Source organism: Saccoglossus kowalevskii, chromosome 3, assembly GCF_978046115.1.
Source record: "Saccoglossus kowalevskii chromosome 3, keSacKowa6.1, whole genome shotgun sequence".
NCBI classification, from domain to species: Eukaryota; Metazoa; Hemichordata; class Enteropneusta; family Harrimaniidae; genus Saccoglossus; species Saccoglossus kowalevskii.
This window is the reverse complement of record NC_140643.1, coordinates 34,533,650-34,557,027: the sequence shown is the minus strand read 5'-3', so window position 1 is coordinate 34,557,027 and position 23,378 is coordinate 34,533,650. Positions and strand designations below refer to the sequence as shown.

The following is a 23,378-nucleotide window of genomic DNA, read 5'->3' as shown; positions in this document are numbered from 1 at the left end:
CATTACACAATCACAGTGCTCACAGTTTTTTTGGACCTGATCGAATGTGTGCGATAGACAGCCACATATACTGCGAATCAAACGCCCAGTCTGTACACAGCCGTATTGACTTCTGTAACCCATCGATAGTCTTGTAATATCCGCAGGCACATTCCTAGCATATGTGTGATCAGTGTTGAGGGACCGGTGTGTGATTGACCAAAAGTTTCCACGTCGTTCGTAACTGAACAAATAAATCTTGTTGAAAACGAGGCGAATTACTCAGAGCGAGGTTACAAACAAGATGGCGACCTCCGTGCCAGTACTCTGTCGTTCCCTCAAAAACATCCATAATTCTCTCTATAAAAGTTGTTATAAGGTAAAGTAAATCTAATCCTATATATTTTCGTAATTGAGCAGATAACCCACTTCACTTTATCCCAAAATTCGCCGTGACTCGGAACGTTGAACATGTCATAACTGATGTATAAAATATCGTTGTTTTCGTTCAGCCTTCCAAGTTCCAGGGACACGATTTAGTGCTGCAGACGACAACTGTTTATTTGATATAAAGATGATATGTTGCAATTCACCTTTCTAACACTATGACTGTTGTGAATGCCTATGGCATAATAGATGACGATTAGTTTAAAGTATTCTATTGGATCATGGTTCCACTGACCGAATTTGTTATTTCTGGTCAATAGTATGATATCAATTACTAGTATAGCAAGTCCGTAATTTGGGCAGCAAGTTGGTAAATTTGCGAACTACTTAGGTTTTGACTAAGCATATTTGAACACCACAAACATTCCTGTAAAAACTCATAAACTTATAACTCATAAAAATACTGTAATATAGTAATAATACCGTTAAAATCCTATTATAAACCGCGGTTTATATTACAATGTATCAAATAAAAAATTGGGATCAACAGCTCAAGTTCGGGGTGCGGTTTATATTAGGGACATATTGCAATCACTAAATGGGCGTGGTCATTTTTTTTCCACATCACTCGCACAAAACAAACAATACACCGTACACTCTTTTGAATATAAGCGTAACTCCAATTTAGATGTCAGGGAAGAGTGATAAGCCTCACGTCACTGTTCACATGAAAAAAAATACTCGGTATATTTAATGTAATATGCATTTTTTTTTATTTTCTTCGTAACGGAAAGTATACTCTGACAGGAGTTTCAAATAAAAACAAACATTAATGCATTGCTTAGTAGAAAATGATCATGATACGGCCCTAGAAAAGTACGGTACCGTAGGTACGGTAACGCAATCCGGCCATGCTTCGGCTCACAAGTGAATAACTTACTTGTTTTCCAACTGTTGAAATTGTTGATTATTACTCAGTAGTGATTATAACAATGCACGAAAAATAAATTCGTTGAATTGTTATCAAATGCAAGTAAAATTCAACTTAGTTTCACCGTAAACGAATTATTTCGGTCACATGTAAGCGATCGATGCGACATCCGCCATGTAGTTTGAATGCACACGAGACATTACTTGACCGAGTAGGTCAAGTCGCTAATTAATCAATGAAAATGCTGGATGGTGCCCACGTATTCAAATTACCTTAGTCATTTAAATATGTTAATGACAGGTCACCGACTTTATGGTGAACGAAACCCGGAAGCGATTTACCTATAATGTAGTGCGATCTTTTGGCTTTGATTTCCATGGGAAAACTACATGACTTTTTTTTTTAAATCAAGAAATTAGTTGTTTTCGAAAGATAAACTGAGCATTGAAAAAGAATTTAACAGTTTTTCGGTGAGAACAGCTCATTGTCGAAAACTTGCGACACACTGACGTATTCATAAGAAGTATTGACAAAAGTTGTCACAAGACAAAAGCAGTTTCACTGTGTGTTTGACATCCTAACACTACTGAACAATTAAGAAGTGTGAATATTTTTAGGCACGTTGTCGAAACAAATGAATAGGGTTAGGAACAATGTACCAGCTCGTTGAAACAAAGTCGGTCACGGTCTTGTTGAATTAGGGGTGTGGTTAGTAATAGGTACTTTTCATGTTTTCAATTTTTGTTGAGAACTCTTTAACACTGAAGCCAAAATCGGGGGTGTGGTTACTATTAGGTATGCGGTTAATAATAGGATTTTAACGGTACTAGTATTTGATGATGACAGAATGAAAGGTCATATTCAAATAGTATGTCATCTGCTTTAGTCAAAACATAAGTAGGTGGCGAATTAGTGAGCAAGTTAGCTTGCTGCCCCAATATACTTGCAAGACTTACTGTAACATAGCTGTGGTTTTGCGTTGAGTCATTTTGGTTCCAGATAGGTCCTGGGCTTAGTTGTTTAGTATACAAGGGAGAGTAACCCCATTCGCAAAATGGTAAAAGTTGTTAGAATGTATATTTCAGTACACCAGCCTGTGAAACTGGCCGGATAACAAAATAAATACACTAAATATCTTCAGGCTAGATTACATGTACAATACAGTACAATACTATACCAATACAGCTAAGCTATTACATTTTTGACAAGTTGCTGGGAGAAAATGGAGAAATGAGCCTGTGAGTTGCACACAAGTTGCTGTATCTTGAATCCTTTCAGGGGTAAATTGTGCTGTCCATACAAGGACTGATTAATTCTATTCTCTGCCAGCACTGCGATACATGTACCAGTTAGTAGTTTCCACTTAAACTAGGGTGGTCTCAATTGACATAATAAACACATGGTAATATTGGCCATGATGTCACATTTACTGACATGCAAGTGAAAACTTGTTCATCTACTGTGGAATACTTTATTTTCGCTGGAATTAATTTTCGCTGAAAAGGCTTTTTGGGCGTTTTGTATGGAATTTATTTTCACCGATTTTTGATGTGCTTAATGTGAAATATAGGAAAAAACGTATATTCGCTGGATTTTATTTTCACGGAATCATCCCTTCAGCGAAAATAGTGAAAATAAATTCCAAGCGAAAATAAAGTATATAATTCTACAGTATATAAACTATCTGGATGCTTTCTAGTTGCTGCCATCTATAACAGTACAGCAAAGGCAAGATAGGACAGTCAACACAACAGTGGTAAGTGTAAATATGATCATGCCACATTCCTCTTATGTGAAAAACAGATGCAATTATGCAAATGCTGGTAGGTATTGTGCAACATAACTGAATATACATTCATTCATTTAATGATTGATTGTGGTTTAGTGCAATTTGATACAGGGTTTGAAACAAAACATTTTACCAGCAAGCACATTGGGCATGTTCCAAGCTCAGTTCAGCATGCACCAAATATTGTCAATAAACTTTGTGGATGTGTTGTCCTATGGCCATACATGTTCATCAGTTTGTGTTTTTCCATATGATTTTGAATGGGGGTCAAAGCACAAATCCACGAGAAATTACATCCACTTACGACTTATTCTGTATTAGCGATAGACTCACTTTTAGGATTTCTGCTAAGTTTTTCATATTTCCTTTTTAGCAATTGGCTTAAATTTCTAAAATGTTCTACATGATTGATGCTTCGGGTCTATATGCACAATGCAGTGTGTAGTAAAGTGTTCAAACTCTGTGATATTGTTTTCATATGATGTATACATGTCTGGGTGTACATGTATTGTGCATGTTTAGTTACACTAAATCATAAATCAGCATGATGGCTACCAATCTTTAAGGGTGATTGCGGCTAACACATTTTCAGAAATTTAGCTCAATTATTTCCTAAATTATTATTAAATTTTTCTTTGTCATTAGTTGATGGAATCTTTTATTAAAGCAAAATACCAAAAATCTGTAATGCATTTTCACTAATACAATAATGTATCATTGGTGTAACCTATTATAAATGTATGTATACACTGAATTGTAATTTAGTAAGTGCATTCAGTATGTCTCTTTAGTTTGTTCTACTTGTGTTTTCTGTTACATAGATGTCTCATATGTTATGTATGTACTGTAAAAGTCAGTAAAAATCATGAAACTGAAAATTATTTCTGAAGTTCTATGACACAAAGTGACTTAATGAATACCGTAAAATCATAAAAATGTACAGTACCGGTATATACATTTGTTTGTTTCTCAAGTATCATACAATGTAGGTAGGTGTAATGAAATTTAGCATTAAAAAACTTTAGTAAATTTTATTGAATTAAACAAATATTAGTAAAATGTATATGATTAAAAAAAAAAACCTGACTGTTAGTGTTTATTCTCTCATAAAACAATTGGTTAAAATAACTGTTGTTAAAAGTTTTGTAATTTTTGATTTTCTTTTTTTGATCATTTTGTGATGCTTCTTCAATTCTTTAATTGAAAACAGAGAACAGAGAATTAGTGACAAAATAAGTAAAAAAGTTTGTTCCTTTACATTATGAACTCATTTAATTTTTGTAGATAATCTACCACTTCTATTAAATACATGTATGTGATAAAACCAAACTGATATTGATCATTGATTTAATATTTATGTTTGGACACTGTCTTCTGATATTTCTGTTTTCCATCATACTATCCTGTCATCTTTTAATCACTGTGAGTTAACCACCACCATTTGTCCCTCTACTTTTCTTATCTTAGGATTATTCCCATCAGGGTATGGTAAGTTTACATCAAGTACATCATCACCAACAGTTTGTCAGTCATGTTATAACTAGCTAGGTTATACAAGGGCAGTGGTAATGTTCATTTTTCATGGCTTCTCACATTATGTGCATGTTTTTTTTTCAACACAACACATATTCGTATGGTAAGTGTTATATAGATTAAGTACAAATGTTCATGTGCATGGCTTAAGCATTTTTTTGTTTAGATTATTGTTAGCATTTTTTTTATTTCCAATTAACATGCACTCCATCCTTCTGGAACTTCTTTAGTGTGGTGACCACCACTTATTAGTCCCCGTTCGGACGCAGTCCGAAAACGGGGACTTATGTTTTGCCCTGTGTGCGTCCGTCCGTCCGTGCGTCCGTGCTTCCGTGCGTCCGTGCGTCCGTGCGTCCGTGATCACCTGTATCTCGAACATGCATGGACCGATTGAGTTCAAACTTCACTCATACATCACACATTATATGGGACATATGCACATGCATTTTTTTCATGATCCGATTAACGATAGCCGAATAGCGGCCATTTTAAGGCCGAAAATGCATCAAAATCGCACATTTTCACCATTCCGGACCCGGATCTCAGTTATGCATGGACGGATTTTGTTCAAATTTGGTACATACATTAAACATAATAGGACCTTGATGCACGTCATTTTTTTTTTTGGATCGGGTTCGAAATGGCCGACTGGCGGCCATTTTGTTTTAAAGAATTCAGTTCTGGATCCGTATCTGAGACATGCTTGGATTGATCGAGTTCAAACTTCACACACACAAGGTACATCATGTCACAAATATGTATGTGCATTTGTTTCATGATCTCATTAACGATAGCCAAATGGCGGCCGCTTTAAGGCCGAAAATGCATTGAAATCGCACATTTTCACCATTCCGGACCCGGATCTCAGTTATGCATGGACGGATTTCATTCAAATTTGGTACATACATTAAACATAATAGGACCTTGATGCACGTCATTTTTTTTTTCGGATCAAGTTCGAAATAGCCGACTGGCGGCCATTTTGTTTTAAAGAATTCAGTTCTGGATCCGTATCCGAGACATGTCTGGATTGATCAAGTTCAAACTTCACACACACAAGGTACATCATGTCACAAATATGTATGTGTATTTGTTTCATGATCTCATTAACGATAGCCAAATGGCGGCCGCTTTAAGGCCGAAACTGCATTGAAATCGCACATTTTCACCATTCCGGACCCGGATCTCAGTTATGCATGGACGGATTTCATTCAAACTTGGTACATACATTAAACATAATAGGACCTTGATGCACGTCATTTTTTTTTTCGGATCAAGTTCGAAATAGCCGACTGGCGGCCATTTTGTTTTAAAGAATTCAGTTCTGGATCCGTATCCGAGACATGCTTGGATTGATCGAGTTCAAACTTCACACACACAAGGTACATCATGTCACAAATATGTATGTGCATTTGTATCATGATCTCATTAACGATAGCCAAATGGCGGCCGCTTTAAGGCCGAAAATGCATTGAAATCGCACATTTTTACCATTCCGGACCCGTATCTCAGTTATGCATGGATGGATTTTGTTCAAATTTGGTACATACATTAAACATAATAGGACCTTGATGCACGTCTTTTTTTTTTTCGGATCAAGTTCGAAATGGCCGACTGGCGGCCATTTTGTTAAAGAATTCAGTTCTGGATCCGTATCCAAGACATGTCTGGATTGATCAAGTTCAAACTTCACACACACATGGTACATCATGTCACAAATAGATATGTGCCTTTGTTTCATGATCTGCTTAACAATAGCGAAATGATGGCCATTTTAAGGCCGAAAATGCATCAAAATCACGTATTTTCACAATTCCAGAACCGGATCTCAGTCATGCATGGATGGATTTTGTTCAGATTTAGCACAATGTGTTGTACATATGCAGGTGCATTTCGGTCATGATCTGCTTTGAATGTATATGTCACTCAAATATGAACGGAACGGGGACGTGTCATTGACAATGACTTGTTTATATATTGTCTAGGTGGTTTGTCAAAGCAGTTACCGTAAAATCTCTATTAATTTGCAGTAGTAAAAGTAATTATTTATTCAAGAACGCAAATTAATAGAATACAATCAAATCAAAGACATGAATTCACTCACTCATGAGATCTACATGTATATGTGGTAGCGATAAATTTTCAACAACATTGTGCCAAAGTCATCTCTTTCTAATTCTCTCTGTGCTGACTGAAAAAATGTTATAATGTATGCTTTGTTTAAAAGCACTTTTTCTTGCCACATTGAGTAAAACAGATTTTAAAATTCATGTTTTGTTGAAATCGCTAGTGATCTCCTGTATTGGGATCACTGGAGGGTGTACCAGGGGGAAATGATGGGGACTCCCTATTTAATTTATTAAACATGACCCGTACATCAAGGGATGAATGACAAGTTTTGCAGCACGTTGTTTTTTAGCTCTGTTGTCGAGTGGAGCTTATCATATGAGTGATTTTCCGTCGTCGTCTTTGTCAACTTTTTACTTTTTCGACCTTTCTTGAAAACTACAAGCTTGATTGCTTTAATCCTTGGTGTATAGATTTGTTAATTTCGTGATGATATCTTTAATTCTCTAAATTAGACAAATATTTTTGTCATTTTTGGTAAAAAGTGATGTTTTTGACATCTTGTTAAAAACCGCAAATCTGATTGCTTTGATACTTATTACTATACTTGTAGGTACCTCAGGCAGGCCTCTCTCAGATTTGTTCATTTTATGATGGTATCTTCAATTCTGTAATTGAAATGTGCACTGCTAACAGCAGAGCTATCTCAGCCGAGAGGCTGCTTGTTTCTAAATGTGAAAAATAATGTCTGTGTTATGTTTTGCATGAAAAGTTAAACTGCGATTAAAAGGATACAAAGTTAAAAAATTTGAACACCATGAATTATTAGGATACATTTAAATGGGTGTGCATTTAGTAGAGACTGCGAATTATTATAATTTTCTGATTTAAGCTTATTATGATCACAGAGTAACATTTACATGTACATAATATTATTTATGAAGAAACTTTGAAAACATTTTTTTTTTCGTTTAACCTCTCATTTTATCCTTTATTTAATTGACTAAAAAAAAGTTTGCACCTCCATATATCATACAATTCTTTGCTAATTCCATATGCACTTCTTGTATTCAAGTCTACGTTGGCAATACAAATATTCATGACGCTATGAATACTTCAGATTCATTTCATGTTTGATGAAACAACAGATCAGATCATTTACTGGTAATATACAGACGACATAAATGATTTTTTTTCATAATATCAAATTTAAACTTCTTTGAAGCATTTGATGAGAAATAAATTAAAATTACTACACCAAGTTAATCAATAAATCTTGTATTCTAGAATTACAGATTAGATTATTCTAAAGTTACAGCTGTGAAACTCCAAAACATCAGAATCATATTTTGTGTGTATTTGCCCCTTTAATTTTTTTTTGCATACAGACACTGTCACTTGAATCTGGTGTACTGATGCGATACCATCCTACAATACTAGTAATTTGGGTGCAACAATATAATCATTGTCCCTTTATTTTTACTAGTTTTATAAATTACAATGAGTCTAGGGCTATTATACTTTCTGTGAGAGACTGCAATTCAGGGAAAGTAAATGTACAAAAATGTATGCTTTCAAAGCTAAAGTTCAGATTTACTTTAAAATCAAGCGCCCTTACAATGAGTCTAGGGCCTTGATACTTTCTGTGAGAGACTGCAATTCAGGGAAAGTAAATGTACAAAAATGTATGCTTTCAAAGCTAAAGTTCAGATTTACTTTAAAATCAAGCGCCCTTACAATGAGTCTAGGGCCTTGATACTTTCTGTGAGAGACTGCAATTCAGGGAAAGTAAATGTACAAAAATGTATGCTTTCAAAGCTAAAGTTCAGATTTACTTTAAAATCAAGCAGTTTATCAATAAAATTATTATTGTCACCAACCAAACAATGTTTTGACATCTTTGGGGATTGCTAGCAAACATTGTAAAATATATAAAATTGCTTTAATATGTATTAGGACCAACCAAGTTATTAAAGTATTAGTCTGAAATATCGAAAGTGTCCAACAGCTATATAGTTTTGAAGTGTATACATGGGATAAATTGCATAGTTCCGCTTCAAACATACCAACTTGTTTTGGTTTCAGCCTCCTCCTGCACAATATGGAGGAAGACATACAGTTACTCTTATACCTGGAGATGGTATAGGACCTGAGTTAATGGTTCACATCAAAGATATATTCAGGTATGTATTTTCAGATGATGCAAGTGACATTTGTCATTAAATTTGACATCAGTGGTTAGAGGGGGATATTGAACTTTTTAATCACAAACCAGCTTCTCAGACATACCGATGCGCCGATGTATTCGGCTTGGAAGCAGCGGGTAACCGCCTCACCTGTAGTAGAAGACCTGGAGGTATGTCTGGGCTTCTACTCACACGTTCGATTGTTTAGCCACGCTAGATTCAAGCGATGCTTCCTGGCACATACCGATGCACTGTCATTGAATCCTTCGACCCATTTGGGCCATGTATTCGAATTTGGGGCTCCCCGCTGCTGGTTATGCACAGCTCCATACGTGTTCACCAGAGTGTTGAAACTGGTGGTGCTGCTGCTGCATCAGTTGTTGGTACACATCAACCCATACCTAGACGACTGGTTGCTACACAATCAAAACAAGTGGTTGTTAGCCAAGCAGGTTAAGCTAGCACTGGATTTACTACACCAATTAGGCTTTCTAGTAAATCTAAAGAAAGTCCCATCCACACCCTGCATGTCAGTTGGTGTTTCTGGGCATGGAGTTCGACACAGAGGCAGGCTTTGTGCGTCCATTGCATTCCTGCCAACTCCAGGATGGTGGGCCATTGACGCATTATCGATGCCTTTCCTTCCTTCCCGCTGATTTACTGGGTACTAGAGAAACCTCAACAGGAGCACACCTGCATTTGACGCTGGTGGCACCCAACTGGCCAACCAAGGCCCAGTTGGAAATGTTAGTCGAGACACCGGTAGTGCTTGTGCTGTCCCAGCGAGATGGCACCAATAACATACAGGGAGGCTCTCAGTAGCCCCTTCACAGACAAAAGGTTTATCTGAGCTGACTACCAACGTCATGGCCGGGGCGAATAGAGGTTCCACTAACGCAGCCTATGACTCCAAATGGCGGGCATATGTAGATTGGTGAAGTAGAAGGGAGATTGATCCATGACACCCCACTGTTCGCCAGGTAGCTGATTTTTTCATCCACCTGTTTAGGTTACAATGTAGGCTTATCCTACACAGCAATCTGGTTTTGGGACAGCCTTGTCACCAACCATTGAGAACTCTTCGGGGCCAAGACTAGCCGATTGTCCTATTATTAGGAGACTGTTTACTGCTTTTCATAACCAAAGGCCTAGATCCAAATCTAGGGAACCTCCCAATAGGGACTTGTCGGTTGTGTGTCAGCTCTAAGCGAACCACCCTTTGAACCGCTGGAACCAGCACCACTGAAATATTTGACGTGGAAATAGTCTTCCTACTAGCACTTGCCTCTGGTAGGCATCTTTCTGAGTTAGGGCCCCTCTCCTTTACGAACAATCAAGTCTTTGCTAAAGACGTGAATCAGGTTTTTCACCAAGATCTAAATCCCAGAGCATGATCCACTGCTGATCGTCATCCCCTGTTTGGCCAATATTGTCAGCCCGGAGAATTAAGAGGAGTTGCTTCTATACCCAGTTCGAGCTTTGAGTTGCTATGAGAGATGTACTAGAGAGTCGAGGCAGGGCAACAAGCACATTTTATGTGTTATGGCCCGGGTAAGCTGGACAGAACAGCCTCCCTGACTTCCATTTCTAGGTGATCACTTCGATAGTATTTGAGCTTTATGACCTCAGCACAGGGTCGACAGAGACACCAAGTACGAGTGCATGAGGTTTGTGCGATTGCAAACTCATTAGCTCTTGCGTCAGGTGCCCCCCTCGAACATGTTCTGAGGGCAGGCTCTTGAAGAACGCAAAACGTCTTTATAAATTATCACCGAAGAGACACGTAGTCCATTGAGTAAGGTCTTTTTAGGGTGGGTCCCGTCGTTGCTGGTCAAACTTGGATTGTTGACCCAGCATGAGCGGCCACAGAGAATCCTGCACATAGGCGATATAGCAGTCTCATCTACAGATTTGTGCAAAGAAGTTTCTCCCGTCAGCACTCCTTGGACATCCTAGGTATCGCTTTTGACCTATGCCCTCATGCAGAACTGTTTCGGCCTCTTCTTTTTGTCGCATACGACTTATTTACCACTTCCGTGTCACTGAGAATGTTCTAGAACCGTACTGTGTCTGGGTGGAATATTCTAGATTTTTTTAGAAACTGGTTGAATAGGTAATAGAACACTGTAGGAGGCAATAGAAGGTAATGGAACATTCTAGAAATTTGTAGTAAGTTCCAGACTCATTATGTATGCTGATGTAATGGTCTATTTATAGACAGTGGGGGTATATATAGGGGAGTTGTTCAGCACTAAGTTCAGATCGGAGATCTTGTTGAATTGTATTGGAGTTTAAGTACCGGTATCTAGTTATTGGAGTAGTGGAGTTTTACCGCGTTATTGTACTTGATGTTTGCAGAGTATAATAATACCAGTACCAGTTGAAACCTCATCTGTTGGCTCCATGTTCGTATTTTATCATCGCCGCCAGGGAAGTCTTTCTGTTACTGTTGCCATTTTGGTATTTGAACCATCACACCTGTACTATACCAATTACGGTAATATTACGTTGCGTGTGACACTTTTGCAATGCAGTTACCCCCAGAAATTGGGTTTGGGTCTAGCGTCCTCGGGCAATGTCGACCCTGTCATCCTATCAGCAGTATGCTGTTACTATGGGGATGACACTGGTTAGGTAAGACACCATTTTTAGACAAAGTCGACAGCGGAGCTTATCATATATACAGGTTTAGTCTTTATAACCACTGATTAATCATTTTCTTTGTGCACTAAATGTAATTACTGCTGCTAAGATAAATCTGTATGAGGTATATATATATATATATATATATAAAGAATACTTCATAACGGATTGATTTTTAAAATACTCTTTTTTTAGCTCCGCTGTCGACTTTGTCGAGCGGAGCTTATCATATGAGTAATTGTCCGTCGTCGTCTGGCGTCAGCCGTCGTCCGTCGTCATCCGTGTCAATGTTTTACTTTTTCGACTTCTTCTTGAAAACTACAAGCCTGAATGCTTTGATACTTAGTGTATATGTACCTTGGGTAGACCTCTCTTAGATTTGTTCATTTCATGATGATATCTTCAATTCTCTAATTTTGGTGAATATTTTTGTCATTTCTGGTAAAAAGTGATATTTTCAACTTCTTGTTAAAAACTGCAAGTCCAATTGCTTTGATATTACATATATAGGTACTACGTGTGGTTCTAACTCAGATTTGTTCATTTCATGATGATATCTTCAATTCTCTAATTTTGATGAATATTTATGTAATTTTCCACTTCTTGTTGAAAACCGCAAGTCTGATTGTTTTGATACTATACATATTGTTCATTTTCTAATCATATCTTCTGTTCTTTAATTGAAATGTTCATTGCTAACAGCGGAGCTATCTCAGCTGAGAGGCTGCTTGTTTTCACTGGTCATAGCTAGGTGGTAGTCATAAGTAATTTCATATTTTCGAGTACTATTTTATTTTATGTTTTGCTTGGAAACCCGCCACCTCTTGGCGTCTGACTCTGCCTACAGTTTGTTTGTTTGACCAGAGTCTGGTGGGTAATTGAACGTAGTGAATTTAGGCAGAGGGTTTTCAACTTGCCTATTCACCTAGTTCATGCCCACCATAGACTCCGGATCCTCCCAACCACCCAACTTTCCGTAGCAATTGGCTTTAGTCCTTGTATACGGAAAAAACGGGGGAATGGACCTAAGGCAAGATGGTCGTTGTTTGTTCTCTTGACCTTGGTCACGTGTTACGTGATGTGGAAGAAAATCTATGAGGTAATGGGGCTTCCCCTGATTTAGATTTCTCATTTCGTTATTGGCTGAATCGCATATTAATGCTTACAGTTCAAAACAGTCATTTTGACTGACTGGAGTCTATGGTGGGTATGAACTAGGTGAATAGGCGGGTTGAAAACCCTCTGCCTAAATTGCTATTATGGCAATATGATAGAAGTATGGTGATACTTCCCTGTCATGTACTTCGAAAGATGGAATATGGTTGCTCTTGCAGCTTGCACATAAAAACAATCAGGAGAGACATTGACTGTTAGTGTCAATATTGGAACTGTCTCTTGGCAGAAAAATATATGAAAAATACCCTTTATTTTGGGCTAGTTTTTTTAGACACTGCACACCCTGGTTATAGATCAAAAAATATTCATGGTATAGAAAGTTCTGGGGGGACATAATTATAAGAGTGCAGAGGCAGCAGCACAACATTTTGCATGAAGGGGCAAAATCTGCTCACCAGCCTTGCATCGAAGACAAGACCTTACTACTAGTAGAGGGTCCAGGGGCATGCTCCCTCTTAGAAATGTTGAAATATAGACCCTCTGAAACGCTATTTCCTGCATTTTGAAGGGCAAATTTTGCTGACACAAAGGGTTTTAGCTTGATTTGGGGGGCGACGCCCCCTCTCCCCAACATTTTTTTCGAGGAGTGTGTCGCTAAACATTAAAACTATCTAGTTTTATCAACTGTATTATTCTTGCAGAACAACAGGTGTACCGGTAGATTTTGAAGAAGTATGTTTATCATCTGATTTAGGCAGTGATGATATTGACTATGTTATCACAGCAGTTAAAAGAAATGGTGTTGGTCTAAAAGGGAATGTACCAACTAATCATGATGAACCTCATATTGGAAAACCCAAGAATGTTAAAATTAGGTAAAATGGGAATCATTATATTATAGACTTGCTATTTACATTATAAACTCATTTATGTTTGTTATAAAAGATTGTATAAATATTACCCAGAACATACTTTCTAATCATCTGGGTGTTCAAGTGTTATTGTCACTGAATATACTCGTATAGTAGTGTATAACGTAGACATGAATGATTTTTTACAGAACTGAACTTGATTTATTTGCAAGTGTGCTGCAATGTAAAAGTATACCAGGCGTCAAAACAAAACATCAAGATATTGACATTGTTATCATACGAGAAAACACTGAAGGAGAGTACTCCTCTCTAGAGCATGAAGTGAGTCAATCTTTAAAAAGGAAACTAATATGTAACTGTTTAGAAAAGATAACTGTATGAATACCAGTTTATCTGAGAGTTGCCAAATATTGTGGGCAACATCTTTACAAAAGTAATTTCCATTTGCCTTTTGTGTAAAAAAAAAAAATCTGCTATTTTTACTATCTAAAAATGCCCATTTTCTTCCGAGCGCCCTCTGTGGTAGAAATGAGGAAAACTTTTGTTTTTCTGTGTTATCATATTTATGAAGAAATCCGTTCACTATACAAGCCAAAAGTTCATTTTGCATAACAGTTCTGCTTTGAATTGGAGGATAGAGGATGTTTTCTTGTTTGTCTTTCAATAAATTTGAAGTAAATAATGTAGTAGATTCAATTCAAACATCAGTCCTTGGTCAGAATGCTTGCTTGCCAACTTCAATATAGGAGCTGTTTACACAGTTGATACTTACTACCATTACTACCATGATTACTAAGCAGCAAGCCTTAATATTTTTATTCAATTACTGATAATTATTTATTTTATTTATGCATGGGTGCCATTCAGTCTTACTTTGTTTTATATTGTTCAGAATGTGAAGGGTGTAGTAGAAAGTTTAAAGATCATTACAGCAAAGAAATCAAATAGAATAGCAAGATATGCCTTTGAATATGCAAGAGCACATAATAGGAAGAAAGTAACTGCTGTTCATAAAGCTAACATAATGTAAGTATTTTTCAGCTGCTGTAACTATATATCATGTAAACATTAACTCGTGATCAATTGAAATGTTTTTTGCAACATCCTTACATTAACAGACTAATTGACAGATTAATTAACACTGCCTTTCTACAGGAAACTTGGAGATGGCTTGTTTCTACGGTGCTGTCGTGAAGTTTCACAAGACTATCCAGATATTGAGTTTAGTGATATGATCATTGATAACTGCAGTATGCAAGTGAGTAAACACTAATAGCTTTCCTATAGGATAAAATTAAACTTGTCTGAGCCTGGTCATCAAATGTGAATGTAAATTGAGAAATTTCAATGTGGATTTATCAAAAAATTATTAGCACAATTTACCATCTATGACTTTCTTTCACATTTTATGAAACTTTATTCGCCCCTCTACAGAGACTGATAATTCCTTCAACTTGTTGTCAAGAATTTTGAAAATGGCGACACCTTTGTGTGCCCATGTGTTCATGCATGAATGTATGTGTTCCTGGTGTATGTAAATCTGATTCACAGTCAATTTGTTCCAATTCACATTTGTTCCACAAGTTGACTCGTCTAAATTCATGTTTGTCCCATTGCCTTTGTTCAGCCTTACGATCTTGTGCAGGGTGATGTTGAATTCTATGTTGTTGTGCAACGAGTTGTAAATTTATACGTACATATGTGTGCTAGGCCTTGTCATGCTATATTTTTTAACAAACTATAAAGAATAATGTCGTCTACACATGTGACTTATTTATGTATTGACAATCAAGACAATTCAAGCTTGATGCATATAAAATGTTCAACATGTTCTTACAACAATATTTATCATGTTCACAATTTTTTGGCACATTAATTAATTATATGCTATAATCATGAAATATGAATGACTTGATTTTTCACGATTGACGCCTAAAAGTAATGCAACATGTGATACAATAAATGACTGGTGTTCAGTCTTCGATGTGTTGTCGTATGCACAATGTGTGCGTGACCATGATTAGATACAGTTTGTTGTTTCGGATTTTGTTGCACGTATTGGATGAGTTAGTATCGAGCTAACCTAATAAATCGTACGAATAGACTTTGGGACAAATCAACCTGTGGGACAAATGTCAATTGACCATCCAACATACTTCTATACTTGTATCTCAGACATTTGTGGTCACACTTCACACACACACACATTATACATCATGTCATACATATGCAAGATGGCAGAAAGTTGTCAATTTTATTGCTATTCCGCTGGTGATACATCTGACATGCTTATACTGCTGGCATACAAACTATACACATCCTTTATACATCATGTCCCATATGTATATGAACATTCATTCATTTCTAGTTCTGATTCAAGATGACTGACTCACCATGATCAAGCATATCCACTCTTTTTGGTTAGATTTCAGACATTCATGGTTGAATTTTGTACAAACTAGAAGATTTGCCATAACTTTCAATCATCTACACATCTTGAATGCTTACAATTACTTATTAAATACTAGTATATATCATGAGAAATATGTGCACATACTTAATGAAAACTTGTGTTGTGCTATATCTCATTCACTTGTATTTTGGGGCTTTATATTTGTGTAATTAAAAGTTTATTTTTTTTATTTTTAAAGATGGTGTCAAGACCTCAACAGTTTGATGTAATGGTTATGCCAAATTTATATGGGAACATTCTTAGTAACATTGGTGCTGGTCTGGTTGGTGGTCCTGGTGTTGTGCCTGGCTGTAACATTGGCTCTGATTATGCTGTCTTTGAATCGGTGTGTACAACATAAAATATCAGTCACTTGTATGTTAGAATAGAATACTCTCATGATAAAGTCAAGTTTGTGTTAACTCGTACTAGAACTGAGAGTGTTTTGTATTTGTGTATTTACTGATTTCATTGAAACTTCTCACAAAACTCCATCACTAAAGTTCACATATGCAAATCAATGAAACTTATTTTTTGGAGTTTCTGTGCATTACATATATGATTGCTCATATTTTTATAATTGATTTTGTTGAAAACAGCATTTTGTGGAAAATTGGGCATCGATGAAGTACTTAACACTTTTCATGGTGATAACAACTCATTGTCAAAATAGAGTTTATCCATTCATGTTAATAAAACAATATATTCTTGAATAGGCGTCAGCGACTATGATAAAACTAAATTGTAGTCTAATTTAGGCATCAGGAAATGTTCTAAAAGTGATGCCTAAATTAGAATACTTATGGTACTGACTTTTTACAGAGATTATGGTGTTGATATGTTTTGTTTTATTCTTCCATACCAATTGTGTTCAATGTTGAAAAGACATAAAGCACTTTCATTTGAGCTCAAGTACATTGTGCATTTACATTTTTCATACACATTAGAATGATCTATATACAGGTTTAGTCTTTATAACCACTGATTAATCATTTTCTTTGTGCACTAAATGTAATTACTGCTGCTAAGATAAATCTGTATGAGGTATATATATATATATATATATATAAAGAATACTTCATAACGGATTGATTTTTAAAATACTCTTTTTGTAGCTTCGCTGTCGACTTTGTCGAGCGGAGCTTATCATATGAGTGATTGTCCGTCATTCGTGTCAATGTTTTACTTTTTCGACTTCTTCTTGAAAACTACAAGCCTGAATGCTTTGATACTTGGTGTATATGTACCTTGGGTAGACCTCTCTCAGATTTGTTCATTTCATGATCATATCTTCAATTCTCTAATTTTGGTGAATATTTGGTAAAAAGTGATATTTTCGACTTCTTGTTAAAAACCGCAAGTCCAATTGCTTTGATATTACATATAAAGGTACTACATGTGAATCTCTCTCAGATTTGTTCATTTTGTAATGATATCTTTAGTTCTCTAATTTTGGTGAATATTTTTGTCATTTTTGGTAAAAAGTGATATTTTCGACTTCTTGTTAAAAACCGCAAGTCCAATTGCTTTGATATTACATATATAGGTACTACATGTGGACCACTCTCAAATTTGTTCATTTTGTAATGATATCGTCAATTCTCTAATTTTGGTGAATATTTTTGTCATTTTTGGTAAAAAAGTGATATTTTCGACTTCTTGTTAAAAACCGCAAGTCCAATTGCTTTGATATTGCATATATAGGTACTACATGTGGACCTCTCTCAGATTTGTTCATTTTGTAATGATATCTTCAATTCTCTAATTTTAGTGAATATTTTTGTCATTTTTGGTAAAAAGTGATATTTTCGACTTGTTAAAAAAGACAAGTCCAATTGCTTTGATATTATTACATATATAGGTACTACATGTGGACCTTTCTCAGATTTGTTCATTTTGTAATAATATCTTTAATTATCTACAGTAATTTTGGTGAATATTTTGGTCATTTTTGGTAAAAAGTGATATTTTCTTCTTGTTAAAAACCACAATCATTTATGGTGAAAAATGATATTTTTGAATTTTTGTTGAAAACAGCAAGTCCCATTGCATTGATACTATTCATATTGTTCATTTTCTAATGATATCTTCTGTTCTATAATTGAAATGTGCATTGCAAACAGCGGAGCTATTTCAGCCGAGAGGCTGCTTGTTTTAAGATAGTTACTATGTATATAATAACAGAGGCTACTCCAAATCATTTTGATCAACAGGGCACAAGAAATACTGGTGCTAGTATAGCTGGTAAGAATATTGCCAATCCTACTGCCATGTTGTTGGCTAGTACCTTGATGTTAGAACATTTAAATCTACATGATTATGCTAAAACTATAAGTGATGCAATCTGGAAAACTATATCACAAGATAAGGTAATATATTGTTTTCTTTGTTCTTTATCGGTATAAGTGCTCATGTTATGTGACAAACTGGTTCTTTATTTAGCCTTATCAACATGTGTGATTTCCTTGATACCTATTTTCATACATTTACAACTTTCTACCAGTATGGTGGCTGCCATAACAAAAAAACTACCAATCACAGTTACTAAACAAATGACAACCATGTGGAAATAAATTGACATTCAGTTGAAATGAGTGAATGCGTCGGGTCACGATAAGGACAAGTGCGTGAATGGCAGCGTTTAATTGGATAAAAAAAATAATTGAGAGCGACATGAATACATACAATTTCAGAGTGGATTCGAGTTAGCGTGATTGTCATAATTATGACATCATATAAAAAATTTACTTGGTGGAAACACATTGACAGCCCAAACCCGGATTCTTACTCCATAACTTATTACGCAGATCAAGCTGCATGTAAAGGTAACAGAGGTGTGAATTCGACATTCAACACCAATCACCGAACAATTCAGTAACCTTTAGTCTGGTAAAATGAAAACAGTAAGCAGTATGTATGTAAGGGCTGCGTCGCACTTTCGGATCAATTGGAAACGTGTGAATTACACTATGACTATACCTATTACTGCAACTGCCACAACACAACATTTAACCATCATAAATGATTGTTATGAAAACATCTTCTAAATACTCTCTTCCCCCCAAAAAATAAAATAGCAAAAAAAAAAAAACTTCGACCGAAAAATGTATATCGCTTAAAATTATGTTGAATGACACAGTGTTATAAAGTACGGCTCAGGGGTATAGCTTCCTCTCATATTTTGGAATTTGGTCGAAAATCCGGAAATAGTCGAGCGTTTCAGAATAGGTGGGCGCGGCTACAGCACGAGAAATATCTCAAATTTACTTGGATAAGAGTAATTATTTTCAGGGAAAAAACTCAATAACTGCCCATTTCAGTGGGCAGTGTGAGTGGGCATTGCACAGGCACTATACTAAGGAAAGGAATGCAATTGGCAACTAAGAGAGAATTTTCTGATATTATAATTATATTTTGATATTATTTAACAGCGTAAAACATGATATTCCTTGTAAAAAGTTGTCTTGAAATAGAAACAAATTTATGTTAATGATATAACACATAGGATGCAGGGTGTGAAAAAAACAAGTTAGATGCCTTGTCTCCAAGAAAATTATGAGAATCATTATTGATGGTGTTTATTTCATTAGCCAAATTTTCACTTATTTTCATGTAAAAATCATTAAAATCGATATCTGTCACTTGAGTATGAGTTATGGCAAATCTGTCACAATCAATATTTGGCTTATTTGGTACAACAAACTTATTCATATTCTATGCATTACCATCTTGCCAAATACTTAGTGTTTACTAGTTCAAATCGATTTTTGCATTGCAGAGGTTTTCCAGAGTTTATCTTCTCATACTTATCGCTGATGTGTTTTTGTTTAAATTCCTGATTCTGCCTAAATGCGTCCCTGTGACATATAGACAAGAGTATGCATAACTGGTATCGACAGGTTTCCATTAAATGAAAACAGAGTGTTAACAATATTGCCAGACCTCAAGCAACACCACTGTTGGTTTTATGAGTGTGATTGGTGTATGACTGGTCACGTTGGGTCGCTGGGCCAAACCAGACTGCAGGTTTTTCTGGTACCTCAGGGTGCTTAATTTCAGATTGAAATTAAGTGGTCCTGAATATTTCAGTCTTAAAACAGTTAACATATAATATCTGAAGAGTGTTATTGAAAACACTCCTTATGCAATTATACTAAATTGATAAATAGACTTAATATTATTAAATATTTTTCTAGGAAACTATTTATTTTTCTCAAACTTTTCAGTGACATTCAAGTAAATTGGTACATTGTATATTTAATTCATAATGAAGGTGATGAACAGATAATTCAGTGTAATTGACCCAATGTTTCAATAAATTATTTAAAAATTTTGCTTCATGACTTAAATTCACAGTTTATCTGTTTTCTCTGACATTTTTAGATTCACACTCCAGATCTTGGTGGTATGGCTACTACAACAGATGTGGTACACAACATCATGAAAGAAATACAGAAAACTATTGGTGCTGCAGCCATATAAGAATGCATACACCGATGTGAGATACATTAGGGGTTAAATCATTCATAAAGATAGTAAGTTTATTCTTGCCCTTTACTCTTGGACATGAATGTCATTGTTAGGCTCAAAGCAAATGTGCTCACATTTTCATTTGTTTTTTTTCACGGTTTTAAGGTAGTGGGACTATTATTTGCATACTTGTTTTCATCTTCTAATTGGGACCAAACGACTACAAATAGACCCAGGAAAGTATATATTTTTGGAATCGCCAGACATCAAGCTTTTCAAAGGTGTATCTGCATTCTACGGTGCGTTACTTTATCAAAAGTGAAAAATTACTTTTTTTGTAAAAAAAATAATTATGCATTTATGCTGGTGATAAGAAGTTTTGTTTTCACTTTTCTTAGTTGTTCAGTAGTCTGGTAAATTGAATGTGTCTGGTCAGTTTTATTCAAGTAACGCATTTTGAAAAGTAGTGTCCTGAATTTTAATTTCTGTTTTAGGCGCATTGACCCCAACACATTGGTAAATAATCCATGAAATAGTTTGTCTGGACACATTCAAGTTCCTCACATTGTCACCTTAAAGCTGTGAAAATTTGGTGTTAATTCGACGACAATAAGTATACGTTATTTTTTGTTAAAGACCTTGTATTTTGAAAAACATAAACTCCTAGAAAACGTCGATGAAGTCACAGCAAAGATTTTCATGCTTGTTTATCTGCACAAGCGATTTGTTTTCCCATCAAGGTCTGTTTTAACATGTGTAGTGGCATCCAAATGTGTAAGGCTATTGGAAACCAAAAAAATAAAGGAATGGGATAGCTATAGAGAACACTAAAATCAATGGTTTTGTTCAGTGGCTGTGTGACCTTGTGTCTGACACATTCATATGCAAACGACTAATCTGTGAAATAAACAGGGGCAGAGACAAACCACTCAAAAGTTTGGAAACACTCATTGTGTGTCAGATACTAGTAGCCACTGATAACACATCCTAACATTGCTTTGTCTTGAGTTAATCTTTGAAACTTATAGGCATACAAATTAAACCTGTGTTGTTGATTTTAGAAAACACTACTGAAGCTGCCTTGCTTCCTTCAGAAAATTTACATTTTAACCAACTTACATGACATTCTAGGTTAAGTTGACTTTGTCAGATGAAAGTTTATAGTGCATTTCATCAATTAATAAATAAATGTGAAAATCGTAATTTTCAACACAAATAATAGTCTCGCTACCTAAAGTTAACAATTGTATATTTAAAGTCTAACTGTCTTCAAAGCATTAATTTAGCCAGTGGTTGATAGTGCATGTAATACATGTTGAATTCAGAGTTTGATTACATACAGTTCTTATTTAATTTTTTAAGTATTTTATATGTATGTATATAGAGATGTGTAATATTTATCTTTTGTTTTTGTAAACAAATTTGTTTGTTTTTCTCTTCTCTAACTATAAGGTGTGGATTTGTATCATTGCAGTTAACTTTGTGTTGGTGATAATATTTTGGTAAAAGCATTTTAAAATTTGTAATTACAATATAAATCAACATGTTCATTATAGGTCATGTTTTTCTAGTTTCTTATGTAAACTGAGTAGTTATATATATTATTGAGTTCAAAACAATTTCCTGTATAAATTGATTAGCAGTGGATGAATGCCATACTAGCATGTTTTGCCCTTGAAGCATAAGTTCTTACATGAATACCCTGTTAACACATTGTAAGTTTGATGTACTTAAAATCCCACCAAAACTAACATTTTTTGCTTGCTCGTGCCCCTATTGTAGATGCACCTTTAATGTTGCAAATATGATAGTGTATGTTTGTACTAATTGGTTCTATATGTCAGTTTCCATTAAAAGAATTGTGGAGGTAAAGAGAGTTGCCTATATAAAATAATGAATTCATTTATTTCTCAAGTGATTGCAGCAATAATAGGTTGAAGTACAGATACAGGCTAGGTGTTAAAGCTAAGAAATGCATTTAGTCTCCATCTCTGTGATTTCATTTCTGAAATAGTCATTAATGAATATATACTCATGGAATTTGGAGTGAAAAGAGTATTCCTGGCCCAAGACCAAATTACAATTGGCAACAGTTTTAACGCTTGGTCTGATGTCTCACAATCAAAACTCCAAATGATTGTTGTCACAGTACTGTCTATGTTGGAATGGGTACCACAAAAATATCGATATGGATTACGTGGATATGGATTACATGCTGGTCATATTATATACACCAGTAACTTTCATTAGTCCCTGCAACCCGAAAAGAGGACTTCTAAAACAGGTTTCGAGATTCACAACAACTGAGCATGCTCAGAATAAATTGATTTGATTAGGTTCAAATTCAGATTAATGAATTGATGGATTGATTGATTCCAGATTCACAAGTTTTACAACTGAGCATGCTTAGAATAAATTGATTTGGTTAGTTTCAGATTCATGAATTTATTGATTCCAGATTCACTAGTTTTACCTGATTCATACGATCCTAAATAAATCAATAACAGAAATATCCAAAATTACCTCTCCCAACAACACTGAAAGAACTGAGCATGCTCAGAATAAATAATTAGGTTGTATATTAATGCTAACATGGCTTGACTATGTAAATTTAGTGACGTCATGACCTTTCCTGATCGGTGACAGAAATGAACCAGTCTGGTTTTCGTTTGGTTTTATGAAAAATTAACGCTGAAATCATAAAAAAAAGTGGTCAGAAATATTTTTAGACCTAGTTCGGACGAAGTCTGAAAACGGGGACATATAATTCGGTCTCAGTCTGTGCGTTCGTCCGGAGTCGTATCTCAGAATCCCTTGGACTGATTCCGTTCATTCTTTGCATGTGCCTAGTACTTTATGCGGGACATATGCACTGGCTAACTCACTGGCTTTTCATTCACGCACGTCTTTGAGTGTTTCTAAGGCAGGCCATTATTTAACTATTACGTCCAGG

General features: G+C 35.5%; 1 protein-coding gene across 3 annotated transcripts; it reads left to right on the top strand.

Moving 5' to 3' along the window:
* Positions 1-276: 276 nt before the first annotated feature.
* LOC100371176 (isocitrate dehydrogenase [NAD] subunit gamma, mitochondrial-like) lies at positions 277-22,319 on the top strand. 3 transcript variants are annotated; one of them, XM_002739452.4, is made up of 11 exons: positions 277-358; positions 2,997-3,053; positions 4,554-4,574; positions 8,772-8,869; positions 13,333-13,506; positions 13,692-13,824; positions 14,396-14,529; positions 14,659-14,761; positions 16,155-16,301; positions 18,169-18,324; positions 20,339-22,319. In XM_002739452.4, exons 1-11 carry the CDS (start codon positions 284-286, stop codon positions 20,435-20,437), a joined length of 1,197 nt encoding a protein of 398 aa, XP_002739498.2. In that variant the 5' UTR covers positions 277-283; the 3' UTR covers positions 20,438-22,319. The 3 variants fall into 3 exon arrangements, with proteins under 3 accessions (XP_002739498.2, XP_085353229.1, XP_085353230.1); XM_085497103.1 differs by lacking the exon at positions 20,339-22,319 and adding an exon at positions 19,734-20,148; XM_085497104.1 differs by lacking the exons at positions 4,554-4,574; positions 20,339-22,319 and adding an exon at positions 19,734-20,146.
* Positions 22,320-23,378: the final 1,059 nt, after the last annotated feature.